At 41.8% G+C, this 20,677-nt stretch overlaps 1 protein-coding gene across 1 annotated transcript; it reads right to left on the bottom strand.

Moving 5' to 3' along the window:
- Nucleotides 1-5,835: 5,835 nt before the first annotated feature.
- Nucleotides 5,836-16,579, bottom strand: LOC147623662 (F-box/kelch-repeat protein At1g22040-like). The gene is made up of 3 exons (XM_086820785.1): nt 16,572-16,579; nt 16,402-16,438; nt 5,836-7,044 (listed from the first exon to the last, which is right to left on the bottom strand). Exons 1-3 carry the CDS (start codon nt 16,577-16,579, stop codon nt 5,953-5,955), a joined length of 1,137 nt encoding a protein of 378 aa, XP_086676911.1. The 3' UTR covers nt 5,836-5,952.
- Between the last annotated feature and the right edge of the window lie 4,098 nt (nt 16,580-20,677).

Raw genomic sequence — 20,677 nt, 5'->3', positions numbered from 1 at the left:
CCCCCCCAAATTTTTTTTCCTTGAAAAAAAAATTCCAAATGCTAAAAAAAAGTAGAAACCCTGCTTTACGAAGATCCCAAATGCTTGCAATACTTCGCAACTTTCGTGTCCACACAGTATTCCATATGGGGTTGTGGAGAGACCTAAAAAATCTGGCGAGGTAGACTAGTAGTGTACACTTGATTGGTAGGATGAGAGAATCTTGCTACATCACTTGGGGATCCCTGGTATAGGTAGGCTAGACAATTAGATTCTCAAGTTATGCACGAGGGAGAACATTTGGACATGGCCATTTTGATCTAGAGAGGAGTCCCTAAACTTATCACCCTAGATGCACTCCTGAGAGACACATATCCATGTACTGGTTTCTCAAGCACTGTAGACTCCTCCCCTCCCAACCTTCCCTCACATTCAAGCTTGAAGCTCCATAGCTTGTAAGTGTAAAAAATAAAAACCGTATTTTATCGTACGGTATCCGAAAATTTCATATCGTACCAAAAATTCCCGTACGGTATCGTATCGTACGGTATCGTATTTTCGTACCGTGACAACCATGCTTACGACGTCGCTGATTTCATCGTTGTTGGTGTTCCACGGCCGGAAGTAGAGGAAGGGGAGTTACCTTCAACCCGAAAGGACCGGGAGGCTCAGACACACATGTGGGATCGTGTCAACGCCAGGGTCCGTTCATTTATCTTTCTCAACTGCACACCACAGGTAATCAATCATGTAAAGCACATGACGCTGGCCAGAGGTATATGGCAGCATTTGGCCTCACTTTACAACAGGGTATCGCCCATGAAGAGGATTTCCTTGGAAGTACAGATGCGGGTTATGAGCCCTGCAAAGTCGGCGACGATGCGGGAGCATATTAACAAGCTGCAAGCTCTTCAGCAGGAAGTTCTTCACGCTGGGAAGGAGATATCATCAGAGGACATGGCCATAACGTTGCTGTCGCACTTGCCCTCTTCGTACTCAGCATTTTACTCGTCGTTGATTACTAGTGGCAGGCTCAGCACCATCACGTGGGAGGAGCTTGTGCCCATGGTCTTGGACCAGGAGGAACGATTCACGAACCCTCCTCAGGGTGGAGGTTCGGAGGCCTTTACTGGCCAACGGTCGAAAGGCCGTAACTCGGGCAAAGGGAAGGCTTCATCGGAGAAGTCTTCTGAGAAGAAGTCCGACGCTGACCGCGAGAAACTGAAGGCAGAGAGGACCTGTAATGATTGTGGCGAGAAAGGCCACTATTGGAGGCAATGTCCCAAGCGGAAGACCGAGAAGGGTGAAGACTCCTCAGCAGCAATCATGAAGACTCCGGCTTTTGTGCACCTGGAGGTGATGGACACCGATACTTCATTTTCTTCAGGCAGGGAGGAGATTGGAGGACTCTCCGCAACAGATACTCGGGAGTGGATTCTCGATAGTGGTGCTTCCATGCACATGACTCCTTCCCGTTCCGGTTTACAGGATCTCTGCAGGCTTTCTGGTCATATTCTTACTGGGGATACGTCCACTATCCCAGTTCACAGTGAGGGCAGGATGGAGATAGTTCCCGATGGCAGAGGGGGGAAGCATTCCTCCCAGTTGTTGTATTTTCCGGCACTTGGTTATCATCTGTTGTCAGTGCATCAGGTTTGCAAGACTAACGTACGGGTGGAGTTTGATGAGCATTTTGTTGCTCTCCGGGACAAAGCAACAGGCCAAGTGGTTTGGGAAGGTGGAGTGGAGAATGGAGTTTACAGGCTTTCAGCACTCTCTCCCCCAAGTCCTCAGGTTTGTGATGAGTAGCAGTCTGGTAATGGCCACTCAAGTGTGGATACGCTGCACGCGCGGGCTTTCCGGGACCAAATGGTGGATAGCTTGCTAGAAGATGGCAGCAGTTGGCAGGAACTTTCCAGTCCTGATGTTGGTAGTTCTTGTGTTCGTGAGTCAGAGGAAACTGAACAGGTCACTTATGCTCTGATGTCTCGTAGTATTCGGGACAAAGAACCTCCAGTTGTTGAGGATGTTCTTTCCACGGGGACCTTTCGGAAAGCCAGGCAGGTGGCAGGTGCTTACTTGCAGAAGGAGGTGGTTTCTCCAGGCTTTGTGGTTCCGGATTCAAAGGGGGTGGTTGACAGGTTTCATCAGGTTTCCAGGACTTGTTTTTGCACCGTAACAGGTGTTGATCCTTGTGAGCAGTGTGATGTCTCTGTAACTCAGAAGCTGTATGGTTCATTGATCTGGTTGATGGACACCAGATTGGACGGGAGCTTCTTGATGAGGCAGTTGAGCTCATGGTTGCGGATGACTCTTTGGGAGGCAGGATTGCATTTCCTGTGGTTTCTGCGGCATGCGAAGGATCAGGGACTCTTGTACACAGGAGGGGGATCGTTGGATGGAGTCCGACTCCACGGTTGGAGTGACTCAGTTTGGGGAGGAGATCCGGACACGAGGAGATCTACTTCAGGCCCAGGAGCAGTTTTATGGAGCAGTTGGAGACAGTCATCTTTTGCCTTGTGGAGAACAGAGGCAGAGTACCGGGCTGTTTGTGATGCTGCTTGTGAGGCGGTGAGGATGCAGAGGTTGCATTGCAGGTTTGGGCTTCCACTAGAGGAACCCATGGTCATCCGAGGCACTTTGTTCGTGAACAGATCGTTGCTGATGACATCTTGCTAGAGTTCTGTTCGACGGAGGACAGTACGGTGGACCTCTTCACGAAGTCGCTCTCTCAGGATTTGCTCAGGCGGCACCCCAGCTCCCTGTGGTTGGTTACACAGCCAGGAGCTGAGAGGGGGTGTTAGAAGTCATCTCCTGTCTAGTTTTATACACCAGGGCCTTTGTTGTGGGTGTGCCCGCCCTTATCAGGTGTTTTATCATTTTTCCTCACTCCCCACATTTTTACCCTATTTTTTCCCATTTTTCTGTGGCTTGGGAGGTAGCCCTGAGTTGGCAGGAGGATCCATTTGCTTGCCGACTACATCAGATGTGTGTATTGGAGCTGGCCGACTGTATGTGATGCAGTCGTGGACCCTCAGAGCTGGCCGACTGCAGTCGTGGAGCCTTTTTCAGCAGGCCGACCGCACATCTGGGGGCATATAAATAGGCCCCCACCCCCATACCACTCATTGTATCATATTCGGGATCTTCTTGTGTATATCAGAGCAGAGTTACACGCCTACATCTATCTCTCTCTTGTGCTGTTTTTCTGCATGCGTTTTTGCTCGTGTTCCCAAATCTGGTCATCATCTCCGCTGCGTATTCTAACAAAACAAGGTAAGATTGTGGAGTGATTTGGAAGAGTTCGTGGACTATTTTCATGGCTGAGTTTGTGGCTATGTGCATGGTTCAGTCAAATGCATATTCAAGGCCTCATGGATGCACTGACTTAGCAAATTAGAGGAGATAACAGTGTGGTGTTCTTGGGACACAAAGCTGTGTAACCTCAATGCTAAGAGGTCCAGAGGATTGGCAGATTGGACTTGCAGACATACGAGTCATGAATGGCCATGTTGTAATCATTTAAAACTTTTCCATTGAAATTGAACAAAGAAATACTGAAAGGGCCCCAAGCTTTGGGGCCAACAGGTTTCGTTCTCTTTCTTGTGTTGGAACACTCTAGCTCCTCTTTATTTGTTTATTGGCTGGACTACAATCGGATTGGGTGACTGCTAGTCTACCGCACTTTGGTTTCTACCAGAGGCCGGTTTCAGTACCTGTACATGCTCATCAACCACTTTATGCTGATGTCCGTCAATTTTCCAATGGGCAACTATCAGGTGGCAAAGCTCCTGTCGAGCAATTGTCCAATGGGCGATTGTCTGATGGCATTGCCACGTGGAACTTTCCCCATCCACAATCACTATGCTTGATACGCTCGACTGCTCTTGATGCCCAACTGTGCTGCCCGCCATCTCCTACAGGCCAGCCAAGTGTACCCTATACAGCATGTAGTAGGTGTTGAGACCAGATGTTGCTGGGCAACTAGTGGACAATGCAGTCGGGTGTGCGCAGACAGGTCAACATTGGTTGTTGGCAGCCACAGGTGTGAAAACACAGTATTTATATTGGTCGTGGGCATTATCAATAGGCCGATGTCAGAATACGCAGCGGAGATGATAACCGGATCTGGGAACACAAGAGCAAAACGCAATGCAAAAAATAACAGCACAAGAGATAGAGAGATAGAGGCGTGTAACTCTGCTCTATATACACAAGAAGAATCCCAGAATGATACAAATGTGACAAGGGGGCTGGGGGCCATTTTATATGGCCCCCCCACAGCAGTCAGCCTGCTGTAGGGGGGCCGACAGGACCACAAACCCCACGACTTGCTGAAATGCACAATCGGCCAGCAGCAGGGGAGGTCGGCCAGCATCAAGAAGGTCCACGACTTGCGCAAAACAGTCGGCCACCTTCAGTGTATCCACAGATGCAGCCGGCCAAGTTCAAGGTCCTCCTGCCACTACAAGACTGCCTCCCATGCCACAGAAAAATCGGGAAAATGGGGAAAAAAATACGGGAAGTGAGGAAAAATGAGAAAACACCTACTAGGGCGGGCACACCCACAACAAAGGCCCTGGTGTCCATAGAAAGACAGGAGATGACTTCTAACACCCCCTCTAAGCTCTTGGCTGTGAAACCACCCACACGGGTGCCACCTGAGCAAATCCTGAGATAGCGACTTCGTGAAGAGGTCCACCGTACTATCCTCCGTCGAACAAAACTCTCGCAAGATGTCATCAGCAATGATCTCTTCACGAACAAAGTGCCTCTCGATGACCATGGGTTCCTCCAGTGGAAGTGGAAGCCCAAGCCTGCAATTGAAATATTAAGTATTGCATGATGGCCTAAACCTTACAAAGTTAAGGACAACTTTTAAGAAGCTTGGGGGGATGTCACCCTTTTAGACATTTCCCATTTGGGATATGTGGATGGGCTTTGATAGGCACCATGACACCCAAAAGGATGCAACGTACAACCTTTGGGAATGGGGGAATTATCTAGTGGCTCACATGTGTGAGTAGGATCAAGTTGATGAATGTGCAAGATGACAACAGGAGAAAGAATTGGCTAAGGGGCAACACAGCAGGAATGACACATCTAAACTTGACACATTATTTTTATTGACAACTAGGCAAGGCAATGTGGCCTTTCCCAACTTGCCAATCAACGCTTTCCAACGTTGCCATCAATAGGGTCGGAAAGGCTAGGCTGGCATGTTGTGATGCAACCGTCTCAATAGGGTTGACAATGGCTCCTCCCATGCTAAGACGTCATGCTAAGACCTGAGAACAGGATTGGGATCTTGCCAACAGCGAATTTTGACAACTATGAGTAATACATTCTCCGGCATGAGTAGAGGGGACGCTTGGTTGGTAGACACTGCCCATTTATCCCACATAAAAGTTGCCATGTGGATGGTGTGTCATATAAATAGCACTTGGTGCCCCTCCTACTTCCACACCCCTGGCTTGACTTAGAAAAAAAGGAAGAGGGGCGCGGGAGGGGGGGTGAGGACCAGGCTAGGTGACATCATCAGCAGTACCCCCAAGAGTAAACTGAAGACACACCAAACCTAATGATCTTTAGGTGATGATGGTAGCTCCTAATTGATGCAATTCTTGCTCAAATCCTTAACTTAAAGTGCATGTTTTCCCCGTTTTCCTTCTTGCTGTTCTACTTTTCATTTCCAAACCTTTGCAAGCACATGACCTGCTGCTTACATCTAGAACCAAAACAAAAGATACATGGATGCTCCTTACACACATGTGACTATCCATTTAAAGCCCACGATTTACCAAAAGAAAAGTGTGTGTGTGTGTTTAACCAAAAGAAAAGTGCTACATCTTCAAGTTTTGTTCAATAACATGTACAATTCATAAATGTCACAATTACAAACCTAAGCAGCTGTAGGCTGACAATATATTTAAACAAGAAGACTTATACCACCTGCTAGAGAGCACGGCACATTTACACAGTGACAGAAACACTGGCCACGATGGATGTAAAATCGTTGAAAGAAAACGGAAGACGCCTCCAGATGAACTGATGCTCAATAGAGGGAATTGTGGCTAGCATGAAGATATCATTTGCACAATGCACCGTCACCCACAGTTCCTTGCCCACTCCTAGTAACCCAGTGATCTGTGCCACTCCATATACATAGGGAAAATTTGGATTACACAATTTTGTGGGAAGACGGCCTAGTGATTTCCAAAGCTTGTTGGTGTTGTCATACCACATCAGTTCCCATTTATGTGCTCTCAGGGCATATAGTCGATCTGACACTACCGCAACCATGGGCGACTCCATCTTACTGAAGACATCCAACGGCCACATCTCGTGCACCAATGTCCACTCCTGTGTGGAGGGATCCCATATCTCTGCTGAATTGTGCACTTCCAAATCATTATGCCCTCCTTTATGGCACCCTCCAATCACACACAACCATCCCTGGAAGACAACTCCTGCACAGTGCGCACGCACACTATTCATGTCCTTTATGTCCTCCCACTCTCCTGTCCCCACCTTCATCCTTTTTGCACTCTTCAAGGGCTCGAAGGTGTCATCAAACCCCCCCGCCACATAGAGGAAACCATCCAGCCGGCTGCTGGCAAATCCACTGCGCTTGATATTCATGGAAAAGGGGAGAGGCTTCCACTGCCGGCAACTGAGATCAAAGCCCAACACATCAGAGCCTTCACAGCCAGCATAGAGCACCTCTCTACCATCTGCTATTATGGCACCACTGAATGCCTCCATGGCTTCATCATCAGGGCAGATGGTGGGAGGAGGTATGGGCTTGCAAGAAAACAAGAGAGGGTCTAGCATGAACCAGGTAGAGAGTTTCATTTGATCGTCAATGTAGGCAAGACATGTGAAAACCCTAGTTTCTGTGATACCTTGTCGATGTCTGATGCCATCAATGGTGGAGGGTTGGAGGGCCTCACGCCATGAGCGCGACACTCTCCGAGCCAATGGGCGGCAGCCACGTGGAAGTCTAGCAAGGCAACACATGGCAAGCTCGTTGGGAAGGCCAGGAATGATGGAAAGGTCTTCTTGCTGCTGGCCGCATGTTAAATTATTTAGCTTGTTGCAAGTGACTCTGCAGCTGAGCTTGGATCTCCCCCTGCAAGAGCAAAAGCCCATCTCGCCCATTTCTCTAAGAATGAAAAAGGATCCCAATGAAGAGAACCGGACTCACCGCAAATCTGTTGTTGTTGCTGCTATGAATGGGCGATGGTGCTGCTCTTACAACTGCGTGTGAAGAGTTCCTTTGGTCAACACGAAGAAGGTGAGCAAGGTGAATCTAAATCTCTCTCTCTCTCTCTCTCTCTTATACACACATAATGTTGCTACGACTACGTAAAACTCTCTCTCTCTCTCTCTCTCTCTCTCTCTCTCTTTTATACATAAGTATTTATTGCCACATCCATTGAGAGCTCATGTGGAGATGCCTCTTTTTCTCTACACGAGTAGCCTGACCCGTCTTCGACCGATAGGAGTTGAGAACAATTTCACTCAAATGCTCAAATAGAGCTCGTCCATCATCCACGAATTGGAATGTGAATATTCTTCCTTTTTATATTGGGCCACGCATCTACCTACCATCTTCTCAACAATCTCATAACAACCTTACCATCCCATGCCGATGTCTTGCCAAAGCTTACACTTTGGGACACGAATAATAGGTATCATAACATCAATGATCGCAACTTGACTTACATCACCTATTCTTCCTTTTTATATTGGGCCACACATCTACCTACCATCTTCTCAACAATCTCATAACAACCTTACCATCCCATGCCAATGTCTTGCCAAAGCTTACACTTTGGGACACGAAGAATAATAGGTATCATAACATCAATGATCGCAACTTGACTTACATCACCAAGTCGTAAACAAATTATGCAGTGTCTTCATTATAGTGTAGCAAAACTACTAACTTGTTGGGTTCATCCCAAGATGATAGGTTGGACATAGGCACAAATCCACTCAAATTCAATAAGTAATCCAATCTCTCTCGTAGATTTCATCATCTCCTACATACACTCTCTCTCTCTCTCTCTCTCTCTCTCTCTCTCTCTCTCTCTCTCAACTGAAAAAATTATAAATGACCAAAACAATAATTAGAATCATGAATGTTATACCCAAAAAGCAATACATTTGAAAACTATACTAAAATGTGGTGCCCACAATGCTTTACATACAAAAGTCTCTATAAGCCATAGTGATCACCAAAAAATCTCATGAATATAATAGACTATACTGAAATGTGGTAACCAAAACATTTCACATATGAAGGTCATCGTAACCTATATAAGGACCACTAAAAAACTCATATCCAATGACCCTATAAGCTATACAGTAGTCACCAAAATATCTCATCATAACCTATATAAGGACTACTATAAAAAACTCATATACAACGACCCTAAAATGGAAGATATAATATATCTAAGTAAAATCAGATGGTGCCACAAAATCGTGGTGTACTATAAACATAGAGCCTCTTTTGTCAAAAAGGCGACACCTACGTGATGTCCTGTGCAATTTGCGATAACGTCTATACTCAATACTGCCAGCTCTATTCTCCAATTGACCTGTATATAGGTAATACATAGAAACCCATTAAAAACTTTGAATTTTTGAGATAAAAGAGCTTCATAATCATACAATCATAATATTTAACATACCCTGGTCAATAGATGACATACTTTCATGGATAGGTGTATGGGTAGGCCTCAAAAAGCTATACACATAGTCATCATTACCATGCCCAATAGCTTGCCAATCAGCAGGGTCTCGATAGCCTAATAAAGACATAGTGATGCAATTTAGGCTGCAACCCTATGAAGATCTACCTTACAAAACCCAAGTGAAATGTATTCTCCATCGAAGAATAGATCACGTACAGAGAGTTTTAATATAAATATATCAACATCAGGAATGAACTTGTTATAAAAAGAAGATCCCTTATACTCACTTATGCAAGAACCAAACGACCCACACAGACTTGCCATCTCAAGGATGTCAACCAATAACTGAGCACAAACAGAAGCTCTCCATCGAAAGGGATCTACATATTTTCTTAGGTAAATAACTTTAGTGTTATTATTAAAAACACATAAGCTAAATGCTAAGCGCATGCACATTTGTGTACCTTCAACTTGAGCAGCAGAGTCAGTGTGACAACTGTAAAGGATCCTGTTATCCTAATCCAATTTAAAGTACATAAGTGTCTATGTGTATGCAGAGGCTAAAATATAAAGAATTGCAAACACATAAAATTTCTTAAACTTAATCTACATCACATAAATAGCCAACAAAATAGACTGCCTACACTCTGAACTTGACCTATACGTAGTTAATATATACAACCCATAAGAACTTTGGATTTTCAAATTAAAGATAAAGATCTCTACAATCATACAATCGCGATGTTCAACTAACCTTAGTCAATAGATGATGTATCTTCTTCAACAGGAGTACAGATTGACCTCAAGAAAGCTATATAAATAGTTCTCAATACAACCATGCCCCCCATAATAAGCTTTTAGTAGCCAAAAGGAACACATCAATACAAAATAGACTCCGAAAGCCCTATAACCCCATCAAGCTAAAACACTAACACTATCCCTTATACTCATATATGTACCGAAGAACACTATCTCCTTCATAAAGAATAATCAACAAAAAAGGTTAGAGTATTAACTCCCAAAGTTTGACATGTCTAAGAGCTCAACTAATAATTGAGCAGGGAAAGGAGTTCTCCCATAGAAAGGGATCTGCATAATTTCTTAGGTAAAAGGACTTTAGTGTTGTTATTAAAGACACATAAGCAACACCCTTAGTACTTTTACAATTATGTATCTTCCACTTGAGTACAGGAGTCAGCGAGAAACATAAAAGGAGTCAACACAAAACAACTCCTCATTCTAATCCTATATGAAGCACACATGTATCAATGTCTATGTAGAGCCAAAAATCTAAAAGAAATGTAAGCATAAAGAAAATACTAAAATTATTTTGAATCACACAAATAGTTAAGTAAATGACCTAAAAATTTACCTTTCATTAAAGCAACAAAAAAAAAAACTTGCCAAATTACCTCCACATTCATCTCAAAGCCAATTGCAAGACCTCCTTGAACACCACATTCGTGGTGCAAACAATGCCGAAAGTACTCATCTCACTTTTAGATGCAGTGTTCAAAATAAATACTTTCACTGCATGTGATGATCTCACTCATGAGAAAGCCACATATAATTTCCCATGGGGCTGAATACAAGTATAACCCTAGATCTGATAGTGTTTGTCCTTGTGATTTATTGATGGTCATGGAAAATGCAAGCTTTACTAAAAATTGCCTTCGTCTCATATCAAAAGGAATCTGCAAAGTACTTGGCATGGAAGTTATTCTAGGGATGAAAACCATGTCCCCAATATGTGTACATGCAATTACTCCTACTTATATAACCTTAGAATGGAAGTGCTTACATATTAATCTCATCCCATTTCACAATCCTTTTCTTGGATCCAAATTTCTCAATAAAATAATAGGAGCATTTTTCTTCAAAGCCGATCGATGACCAGGTTAATCGCTGCCTAGATTCAAGCTATTAAGATATTCTGTTGCATACAAAAAGTTTGCCTCACAAGCTCCGGACACAGAATCTACACTCAAGTATTCCTTGTTCTTTATAGTAATTACACTTAGAGCAATGTCATTAATAGCATCAACCTCAACATTTTGAGGTGCAAGGATAGCACGCTCTTTAAAAAAACTTGCATAGTCTTCAGTTCTCAAAACCCCGTGTACACCTGTTCAATGAATTGTTGCATAGACCCTATTTGAAGAAGAATTCTAGGAGGGATTGACACAACACCTTCTTCTATTTTGCTATGTACAATCCCATTACCAATGTCTAGGATCCATCATGCAAATTCTTGCTCTATCGAGTCACTTGTGTTTTGAAGAACACGCATGTTCTACATAAGCTTTAACACTTTGATCTCTCTCCAGATTTTTGAATGGCATAATGTTGAATTAACAATATCCTCTCTTCCTCCCTTTGGAACAACTGGTAAAATTTGTTTAAAATCCCCTTCAAAAAGCATGACCTTTCCACCAAAGAGCTTGTCATTAGACATTATATCTTGTAGCGCTCTATCTAATGGTTCGAAGGCATATTGATGTGTCATCGGTGCCTCATCCCAAATTATCAATCTAGCCAATTTCAATACCTCTACAAGTTGGCTATTGACCTTTATATTGCAAGTGCTAGAGGCATTTAGGTCTAATGATCTCTTGAATTGAGAGTGAGTTGTACGCCCATAGGCTAATAGAAAGGTAGCTATACACCAAATGAAGCACACATAAGAGCAACATGGCCAGCTCCACGTACTCAACAAAGTAAGCAATTGTAGAGAAACGTCTTTCCAAATCCTCCAACCATCAAGAAAGAATACATCACTAACATTCCTCTCAATTACATCAAGAATCCGATTAAAGGTAGCTCACTAATGACAATTGTTGAGAGTCATTTGCATTTGATTAGCCATTTCTACTTGTTGCATATAGGATTAAACATTATAGTATGTGAGCCGAATTCATATAAAAAAGACGTGAGCTAGAGATACAAGTCTAGAGGCATGCACCTAAACACGTGAACTTACATACGTGAATCGGATATGGGATCCTATATACATGTGTCTAGAGGCGTGAACCTAAACATGTGAACTTACATATATGAACCAAATATGTGAGCCTATAGACGTGAATCTGTAGGCTCACATATATAGATGTAAGATTGCATACATGAGTCTAGAGATGTGAACTTGGACATGTAAGCCTATGTACATAAGCCTGTAAACATAAGTGTACATAAGTGAGTCTAGAGGTATGAACCATGTGAGCGTGTAAATGTGAACCTATAGATGTGAGCCTAGCAGTTTAAAAAAATGAGTCTGGAACCATTTTTAGACTTGCATAAGAAGCACTAAGGACCTTTGATGTAAACCTGATCTAAACTAATTGTTGGACTTTAGTGCATCAAACCACACTTCCTTAAACCTACCAAGCCTTTGATCCTAGCAAACAACAAGCACTTAGGAGAGTGCTCCCTTGTAAAGAAGGCTAGATTCCTTTAGATTGAGAGCAAGAAGCTTTGGGAAGAAATGAGAAAACAAAATATAGACGTAAGCAGAGGAATAGTGGAACACTTGGAAACAAGAGCCACCACAGTCCTCTGAGCTCTAGATTCACCAACTAGTCGTATAAACAACGCCTTAAATTTTATGAAAAAAGGCATTCAACCACCCTATGTTTGGGTGCAGCTCTAGTGAAGGAGCGAGAGCATGACTAGGAACCATGTTTTCTAGTGTTGCAAACATTTGGTGTCGAACGATCCGGAGCTGGGTTTATCCCACGTTGCCCATGGCTAATAAATAGCTCAAGAAAACTGCAATTATGGTATCGAGACTTGCTTCTTTTGTTGTACCACCAGGGACAAGTGTTCCTCAAGCGCAAAGAGCACAAGAAGTAAGAGTCTTTCTCTCCACATGAGCTCATTATTATTAAAGCACCTTTACCCCAAAAAACTAAGTTCCAGTTCTTCTTCATTTGGATGAGGAATAGGGAACATGGGTAAGGATAAAGGACTAATGTCTGGGACTACCTCAACACAAAGGGGTCCATGAGAGGAATCTCATAACATGTCATCATCAGCCCCTACAGAGCAAGCCTGCAAGCCTCAAAGCTAGGGCGACCATAGGTTCCATTAGAAACTGCACAACCTAACCTTATATGACAAGCGATCTTGTATCTTGAAACAAAGGGTTTTGAACACCCACCTCCTTATGTTCCACTACCACATGAATATGCAGAAGATAGGCTAAGTACGGTGTTTGAAATGGGAAGGGGGGTTAGATGAACATAGCACCTAGAGGCTTAGTGTTGGGGCAATCCACATATCAAAGATGATAACCAAATCTGATGGAATTGGACATCCCAGTCAGTACCTAGAGAAACTTGATCAAATTTACAAGGCTATGTGATGGATTGATGACCCCACTAAGATTTGTTCATTTAGAAATTTCATTGAAGGTAAAGTAGGCCAGTGGTTTAGATCATTAAACCCACTTGAAAAGGCTAGCTATGAGGTCTTAAGACATGCTTTCATTGTAAATTATCACCCAATATAGCTAGATGGAGCCCCATTACACATATATATAACCTCAAGTAAGAGGAGGGAGAAATCATGTAGGATTACATTGCTACTATAACTAAGTATCTCCATATAAGATGTAGCACCCACAAAAGACTAGATGATCTATCACTCATCGATCAATTCATGATCAGTCTTAAGAGCAAGAGGCTTCACGACCATCTCTACAGGTCTATGTACACCACATGTTTGATGAGTGCTACCATAAGTGTGTTAAATCTCGTAGAATAACAGAGAGCCACTCACACAAACAATGCTCAAAGACAATAACACAATAGTGTCAAGCTCAAAGGAGAGAGATGAAAAATCTCTACAAGTGCAATGAGAAAATACAAATGAGCAAGCAACCCTAAACTGTAAATGAGATTACTTATATATTAGCCAACCCTAAGGTGCTTGTGGCCATGGGCAAAAACCCAATGAGACAAAAGTGCCCATGGAAAAAGTTCATGACTTCATGATGAAGTACTACCAAACATCTAACGAACCTCCCTATAGTACAAATGCAAGGTTTACAGAGATTGCATACCAATATCTAAAAGGAAAGAGGCCCAAAGCTTTGTGGAAGGCCTCAAAATTTTCGTGAGTGACAAGGCTTTAGTGAAAAGATCTACCACATCATTATGTGTACTACAATAGATCAAATTGATCTCACTTGCATAGAGTCTCTATCATAGTGGTAATGCACTTCAATGTGCTTAGTCCTAGCATGAAATACATGATTCTTATATTGCCATTGCACTCTGACTATAGTGAGAATAGGAGTAGGGGTGTCTAAAGGAACAGAAAGATCCTCCATCAGTCTTCTCAACCATACATATTCAAGGGTCACAACGAATGCTGATCTATATTCAGGATGAGGTTTCCATAGTTGGTTGTATCTTGCTTAGCCAAGATATACACGAATTGCCAAGAAAGAAATAGTTTCTAAATGTGGACACTACCATGTAGAATAATCACCTGCCCAATATGAATCACTAAATGCTTCTAGTTCTAATTAAGCCCCATTAGTAGAAAAAAATCCAAGATCTTTAGTGCCTTGCAAGTATCTAAAAGATATGTTTAACTACCTGGGCAATGCATTAATTTTGAAAGTATCTGAAGACATGTTTAACATGTACCAAGAATGAAGCTCTCTCTCCTCTCAACTCTCACTTTCACACCATAGACACAAGAGAGTAAGGAGATAAGACTAGAATCAATTGGCATAAGGAGGATTGTGTCTTGCATTATGAGAATGTTGTTGTTTATACAATTGGCCCTTATTCACACCTAGGTGCCTAAAACTTAAAGATGAACCACATGATTACAAGATACATAGTTTTGTGGCATTACTAGCAATTCTCATAATTACAACATGTTATAGTGCCGTTTCATGACACTTATTGTGCTCTCTCTCTCTCTCTCTCTCTCTCTCTCTCTCTCATGTAATAGAGAGATGCTAGGTTAACCTCAAAATGGGTGTTAACACCTAGTCCGACATTGAGATTCATTGACCACTTTAGGTGTACATGCACATTGCACACATTGTATGATTTATTTGTGCTACACATTGCACACATTGTATTATTTATTTGGTGCACATAGCCTAAGGTATTTGCCTTAGGTAATGGGGATGATGGGCTTGTCCACACCTCATTGGTTGTATTTTGTGTGACTCCTATGCTTGCCATGTGGCATATGGATAGCCTTGTTTTTGCTATATAATAAGAGCATGGGTGAAGGAGAGCTCATTCCCTCTACCCTATAGTTGGAATCCACTCGTGTCTTATCCTTGAGTGAGAGTGTGAGCTTGCTCTTGTGCAAAGTCTCCTCTTGTTCCCCTTTCCCTCGTGTTAGTTCTTATGTGTGAGAGAGTGTGTGTTACAAGGGTGAAAGATCCCTTGGCCCTTCTTCTTGCCATGTAGCTAGTAAGAAGGTGTGAGGTTGTATTGCAAGAGGAAGGTTTGTGTGCTCGAGGGTTTGCATCTTGCTTGGAGGAGGATGGGGAGAGTGCTATGGTCTTCTCTTGGGTTCTTTGCATATGGGATGGTGAGATCACCTTCCCTCCACTCACTATTCCACCTAACCCTCTCTTTCTTCCCTTCTCCCCCCTACCCTTTTTCTGACATCCCACACCTCTATACCCCCTATCCTACTAACTCACACACTAAACACACACACAATTATACCCACTTCCTTACACACATGCACACACCCTCTAACTTTTACTAACTTATATCAAACTATGCAAAATAAATAACACCTTTCTAACCCTTTAACCTTTTTTTGTAATTATAAAAAAACCATCTATCACCCCTCGTCAACTTTATGCGGTGTGATTTTTTTAACGAGAGGAACATGTTTTTGTGCTCCACTTTGCACCTTTGGGAGCTAATTTTTTGCACATAGCATTCTCACATTTTTTTCATGGAGATTTGATCACCCATCTTTTTATCTACACTCCATGGAGATATTCGTAGACCACACACTCTTGCATTGTGTACACTCCCTTTTGTGTGCACATAAGCACAAAACGTGTCACGTGTACATTAATTACACGTCTACATTTTCTACTCCATTCTTTCTTCTAATCTAGTATGGATTCATTGGTGTCACTGCTTTATCAGCTACCCATCCCCCATGACCCCACTTGCATCACCAATTTCATGCAAATCCTTCGATATTATGAGGATATTTGGGATTCAGTTCCATTCTTGTTGAGGGTGGCATGGGAGGATCTTGGTGGTGTGATCTTTGGGGACACATGGTCCACACATCATGATATGGTGTATAGAGGTTCTTTATTGTATATGGCCCATCATGGCCTTCCCTTGTACCTCTTACTACTCTAGGATCACATCAATTTTCTCTATCCAGAGCTTAACATAGAGGTGTTACACCATGACACACATCTTGTACCCTCCAGTGAGGTAGCATGTGCTTTGACTCATCAGGTATCCAGATTATCTCTCATCAGTGGGCTAAGCTACATTTATCCTCATCATTGATAGCCACTTCACATCATCTTGAGCCAGTGCATGTGCTGGCCTCGACACCGACTATTTCCCATCCTTTGGCTTGCTCTTCTTATTAGGAGGATTTCTCCCCACTTCATAATACATTCATCAAGGAGTGTCCTCATGGTACACATTCTGATTCTATGCCTTATCTGGAGTCATCAGCTCCACATGCATCATCATCAGACCTTATGGTTCATGCTACTTATACATCTATGGCCTTTGCTAGAACACCATCTCTAGCCACTTTTATTTGTGATCCAAGATCCACATTGGGCGATCCTTGGACCATACCCTTTCTATCGACATATGCTTCATCAACTTACCCTTTTACATTGCAGTTTGCTAGGACACCCACCTTAGCATCATATGTTTGGATCCAGGCATACACTTATGGAAACCCATTGAGTTTCCCATCTTCATTTGGGATCCTAGTGGATGGGCTACACATTAGAGGTGGAAGAGCTTCTCACTTCTCTTCATCGACATATGCTTCACATTATAGGTGGGGGAGCTTTCTATACCACCTTCATGAACATGGGCTTCATCGACACATATTTTCATCTTCTTAGGCCTATTATGATACATTATTCTATGCCTTTTTGTACTTCCCCCCCTTGTACTTCCGCCTTAGGCATCCTTTCCCACATCCGACGGGACCAGACGTGCATCAGAGATGGGGGAATGTTAACCCCTTGGGTTAACAACTAGGCCGACATTGAGCTTCATTGACCATTCTAGGTGTACATGCACACATTGCACACATTGTATGATTTATTTGGTGCACATAGACTAAGGTATTTGCCTTAGGTAATGGGGATGATGGGCTTGTCCCCACACCTCATTGGTTGTATTTTGTGTCTCTCCTATGATTTCCATGTGGCATATGGATAGCCTTGTTTTTGCTATATAATAAGAGAATGGGTGAGGGAGAGCTCATACCCTCTACCCTAGAGTTCGAATCCACTCTTGTGTCTTGTCCTTGAGTGAGAGTGTGAGCTTGCTCTTGTGCAAAGTCTCCTCTTGTTCCCCTTTCCCTCTTGTTAGTTCTTGTGTGTGTGTGTGTGTGTGTGTGTGTGAGAGAGAGAGAGAGAGAGCTTGCTTCTATTGCTCTCTTGTTAGTTCTTGTGTGTGTGAGAGTGTGTTGCAAGGGTGGAATATTCCTTGGCCCTTCTTCTTGTCATGTAGTTAGTGAGAAGGTGTGAAGTTATGTTGCAAGAGCGAGGTTTGTGTGCTCAAGGGCTTGCATCTTACTTGGAGGAGGATGGGGAGAGTGCTATGGTCTTCTCTTGGGTTCTTTGCATGTGGGATGGTGAGAGCATTCTATGTGTGAGAACCCTTAATCTTATCATTGGGATTATTCATGGGAGAGAAGGTTATGTCAAGGGATTTATATAGTTGTGTTGCACATTTCTTGTTCATTCCATTCATTAGGGTGTTAGGTAGTGTAGTTTCTCTACCCCTACTCTCTCTTCAATCTCAACCCCGAGAGCTTGTGTGAGAGACAAGCATTTGGGGACCAAGCCTCCTCAACGTCCTTCATTGGCGTGCGAACACCTAGGAGCGCAAAGAGGCTACACAATGGGGTTAACATATGTGTTGATGATGAGTAAAAAAGTGGGTGTTTAAGGTCATAGGTCTAGTGGTCAGTCAAAAGGCTAGACCCATGGGATTAGGCTAGGCCTCTAGATCTGTTCTAAGTACCAAATGGATCAAACATTGGAAAGTGGGTGGCACGGTGGACCCAAGTTTGTGGGTACTTTTCAAACAAGACCATATTATATTTTAAAATAAGAAACTGGAAATGAGTAGTCTAAGATCAGTAGTCATGAACAAAGATAGAGGAATTGCCTTCATAATTGAGAAGTCGAGACACCTTGTTCAGCCTCGGTGCTCAATTTGACTTGTGAGAATTATGAAGGAAAGAATGCTTGTAGGAATCATTCACTTTTCCTTAGATAAGGTTTGTTCTAGTCAGACTGAGGAGAGTTGATGGAATAGCCAACCGTCACAATATTGATATGAGGCCCCGTTATCAAGATAGACACTAATTTGAAGGAATAAATAGACAAAAAGGTCAAAGCTTATTATTGGTGGTGTTAAAATTAGGATATTTTACTTGGAAAGCCTAGAAATATAAACAAAAGAGTAAGAAATTCCACCATCAAAATCGAATTATGAAATGTTATAAACAATGGAGTGAAAATTCATAGTGACATAACACTACAGGCATTATAGTATGCCTATAGCATTCCATTAAAGATTTAACCCACTTCTTTGTGTGCTTACTACAATAGCTCACACAACAATTTGCTCATGCTTTCTTGTTTTCTATTGGTTGTGATGTAATAACCTTAGGATTTATAGTGAAAGATCTCATGCTTATCTCAAGATCTTAGTGATCATTATCTTCATAAATTACTCTTCTAGAAGGGATATAATAACCATCAAGTAAAATAGCACCTTTCCTAAGCTTTAATACAATATGTACTGAGAGAGTAAATGGTCACCTCTATTAACTTTTATGGCACCTCTAAATGTGGAAAAAGTTTCCATTGAGCCTTCTTACCATATCCTTAAAACGCTCTAGTGATCTTAACAAGAATCCATGCCATTATGGTGTACAAGAGGGATTCTATATAATAATATTCTTAGAGTCAAAACCCAAGACATAACACTATCGTTTTCCATTGAAATAAGGAAAAAAACCCACAAGATATCTTAAAATCAAAAAAAAATCTTTACAAGATCATACTTAAGATTCCACTTACTTTATGTTACATAAAGTAAGCATTTTCTTTAAAGACTACACATAAGGGAAACACTTCAAGAAATTCACAAGTAGCACAATGTGCTATGCCCAATGCACAATATATCAAACATGAACTTGAGAGTACAAAAAACAAGAACATTTCAATAAATTACAAGTAGCACTTTGTGCTCTCAAATAGCTCAAATTTCAACAACCTTTAGTCCTTTCCAAGTACATTGAGCTACAATTGATACTTTGTAGTTTTTAGACTCATTTTGTTAGCTCTCCTTTGGGCTACTACTTTTTGTAGCCAATTCTCTATGGAATAATGTCGTCACGCTCTTCATCTTCCTACATATCATTTATGCTCTCCCATATTTTTTTGGTCTTGCCTTATGCAAGACATTGTGAGGAATGCTACATAATTGTTCAATCAAGCTCTTAGGATCAATCATCAACAAGCGATCCAAGAGTGGATTTTTTTTATTTTTGATAATTTTTAAACTAGTAGAGTTCTTAAAATTTATTGTTTGTGTAAGTATAGGTATTAAAAATTTAATCATCAAGGAAACCAAGGATGAAGGTTTGTTTTTGAAAATATTGGATTTGGTGTAGATATATTTTAATTAGCATTTATTGTTTGTGTAAGCATGATTATTGTTTATAACAAAAACACTACAAAGTGTCATAGTGACAAGACACCCTTATGCAAAAGGATATTTGCAACTTGTCTCATTACTTCTCTTTGTAATTTTATCCTCTACTTACTATCCTTGCATTTCATTGATTGTTGGATATAGTGGGAAAGCACATGCACATGATACTTAATATCTAAAAATACTAATTACATGTCCCAAATATTCTTAAACTATATGTAACAAAGAAAATTTGCAATCACATTATTTTCGTATGTAGAAAGATGTTTAATTACTTACTGATAAATATCATACATGCCATGTCATAGCTAGTTTCTCAATGGCTATTTTATATGATTTGCCATATATATTCTCACATGTATGATGTGTATGGTTGTGTATATGTGTGGAGCCATTGATGATTTATTATTATTGTACAAACCTCACATTTGAAGGTTGCAAAAGGAGGTGTACCCTTGATAAGAGGGTTGAACGAAACATCACTGTGGGTTGCTGTTGGATAAGAGAAAATTAACATCACTGTAGGTTTCTGTTGGATAAGAGAATTAACACGAAGTGAAGGTTTACCATTGGCCTACGTTTGCAGAACTTGAGTATACACACGTGTGCATGCACACGTGTGTTTTGAGGCCAAATACAACCCATGAGACTTTCTGCATGAAAAAAAGGATATACTCAAATGTCCTTGCATTCATTCCTGTGCTGAATATGCACACAAAAAAAGGCAAGGTATGTTGAGCCTAATGTGCTCAACGGCTACCTCGTCCTAGTTTGGACGTGAAACCGACTATTCCTTTGTTTGTGGGGAGAGAGAGAGAGAGAGAGAGAGAGAGTATATTTAGTACATATCTTATCACCATGCTGGTTGATTCGTACAAATTGAATTAAACTTCATATGGAATCCACTCCAAAATTGTGATGAGATGTCACATATATTTCTGCTGTACTTTTTAAAATAATGTGCCACCACAAGCTGAACATGTGAAAGCATGTGAAAGAACATGCACTCATGCACTCTCAGCTAAACCTTGACGTTAAAAACTTCAAACCTCGTCA

The sequence above is a fragment of the Cibotium barometz genome, chromosome 26 (genome assembly GCF_041138505.1).
Source record: "Cibotium barometz isolate CiBa-2024 chromosome 26, ASM4113850v1, whole genome shotgun sequence".
NCBI classification, from domain to species: domain Eukaryota; kingdom Viridiplantae; phylum Streptophyta; class Polypodiopsida; order Cyatheales; family Cibotiaceae; genus Cibotium; species Cibotium barometz.
Note: the sequence above shows the minus strand (reverse complement) of the source record. Positions and strands in the feature narration are given on the sequence as shown.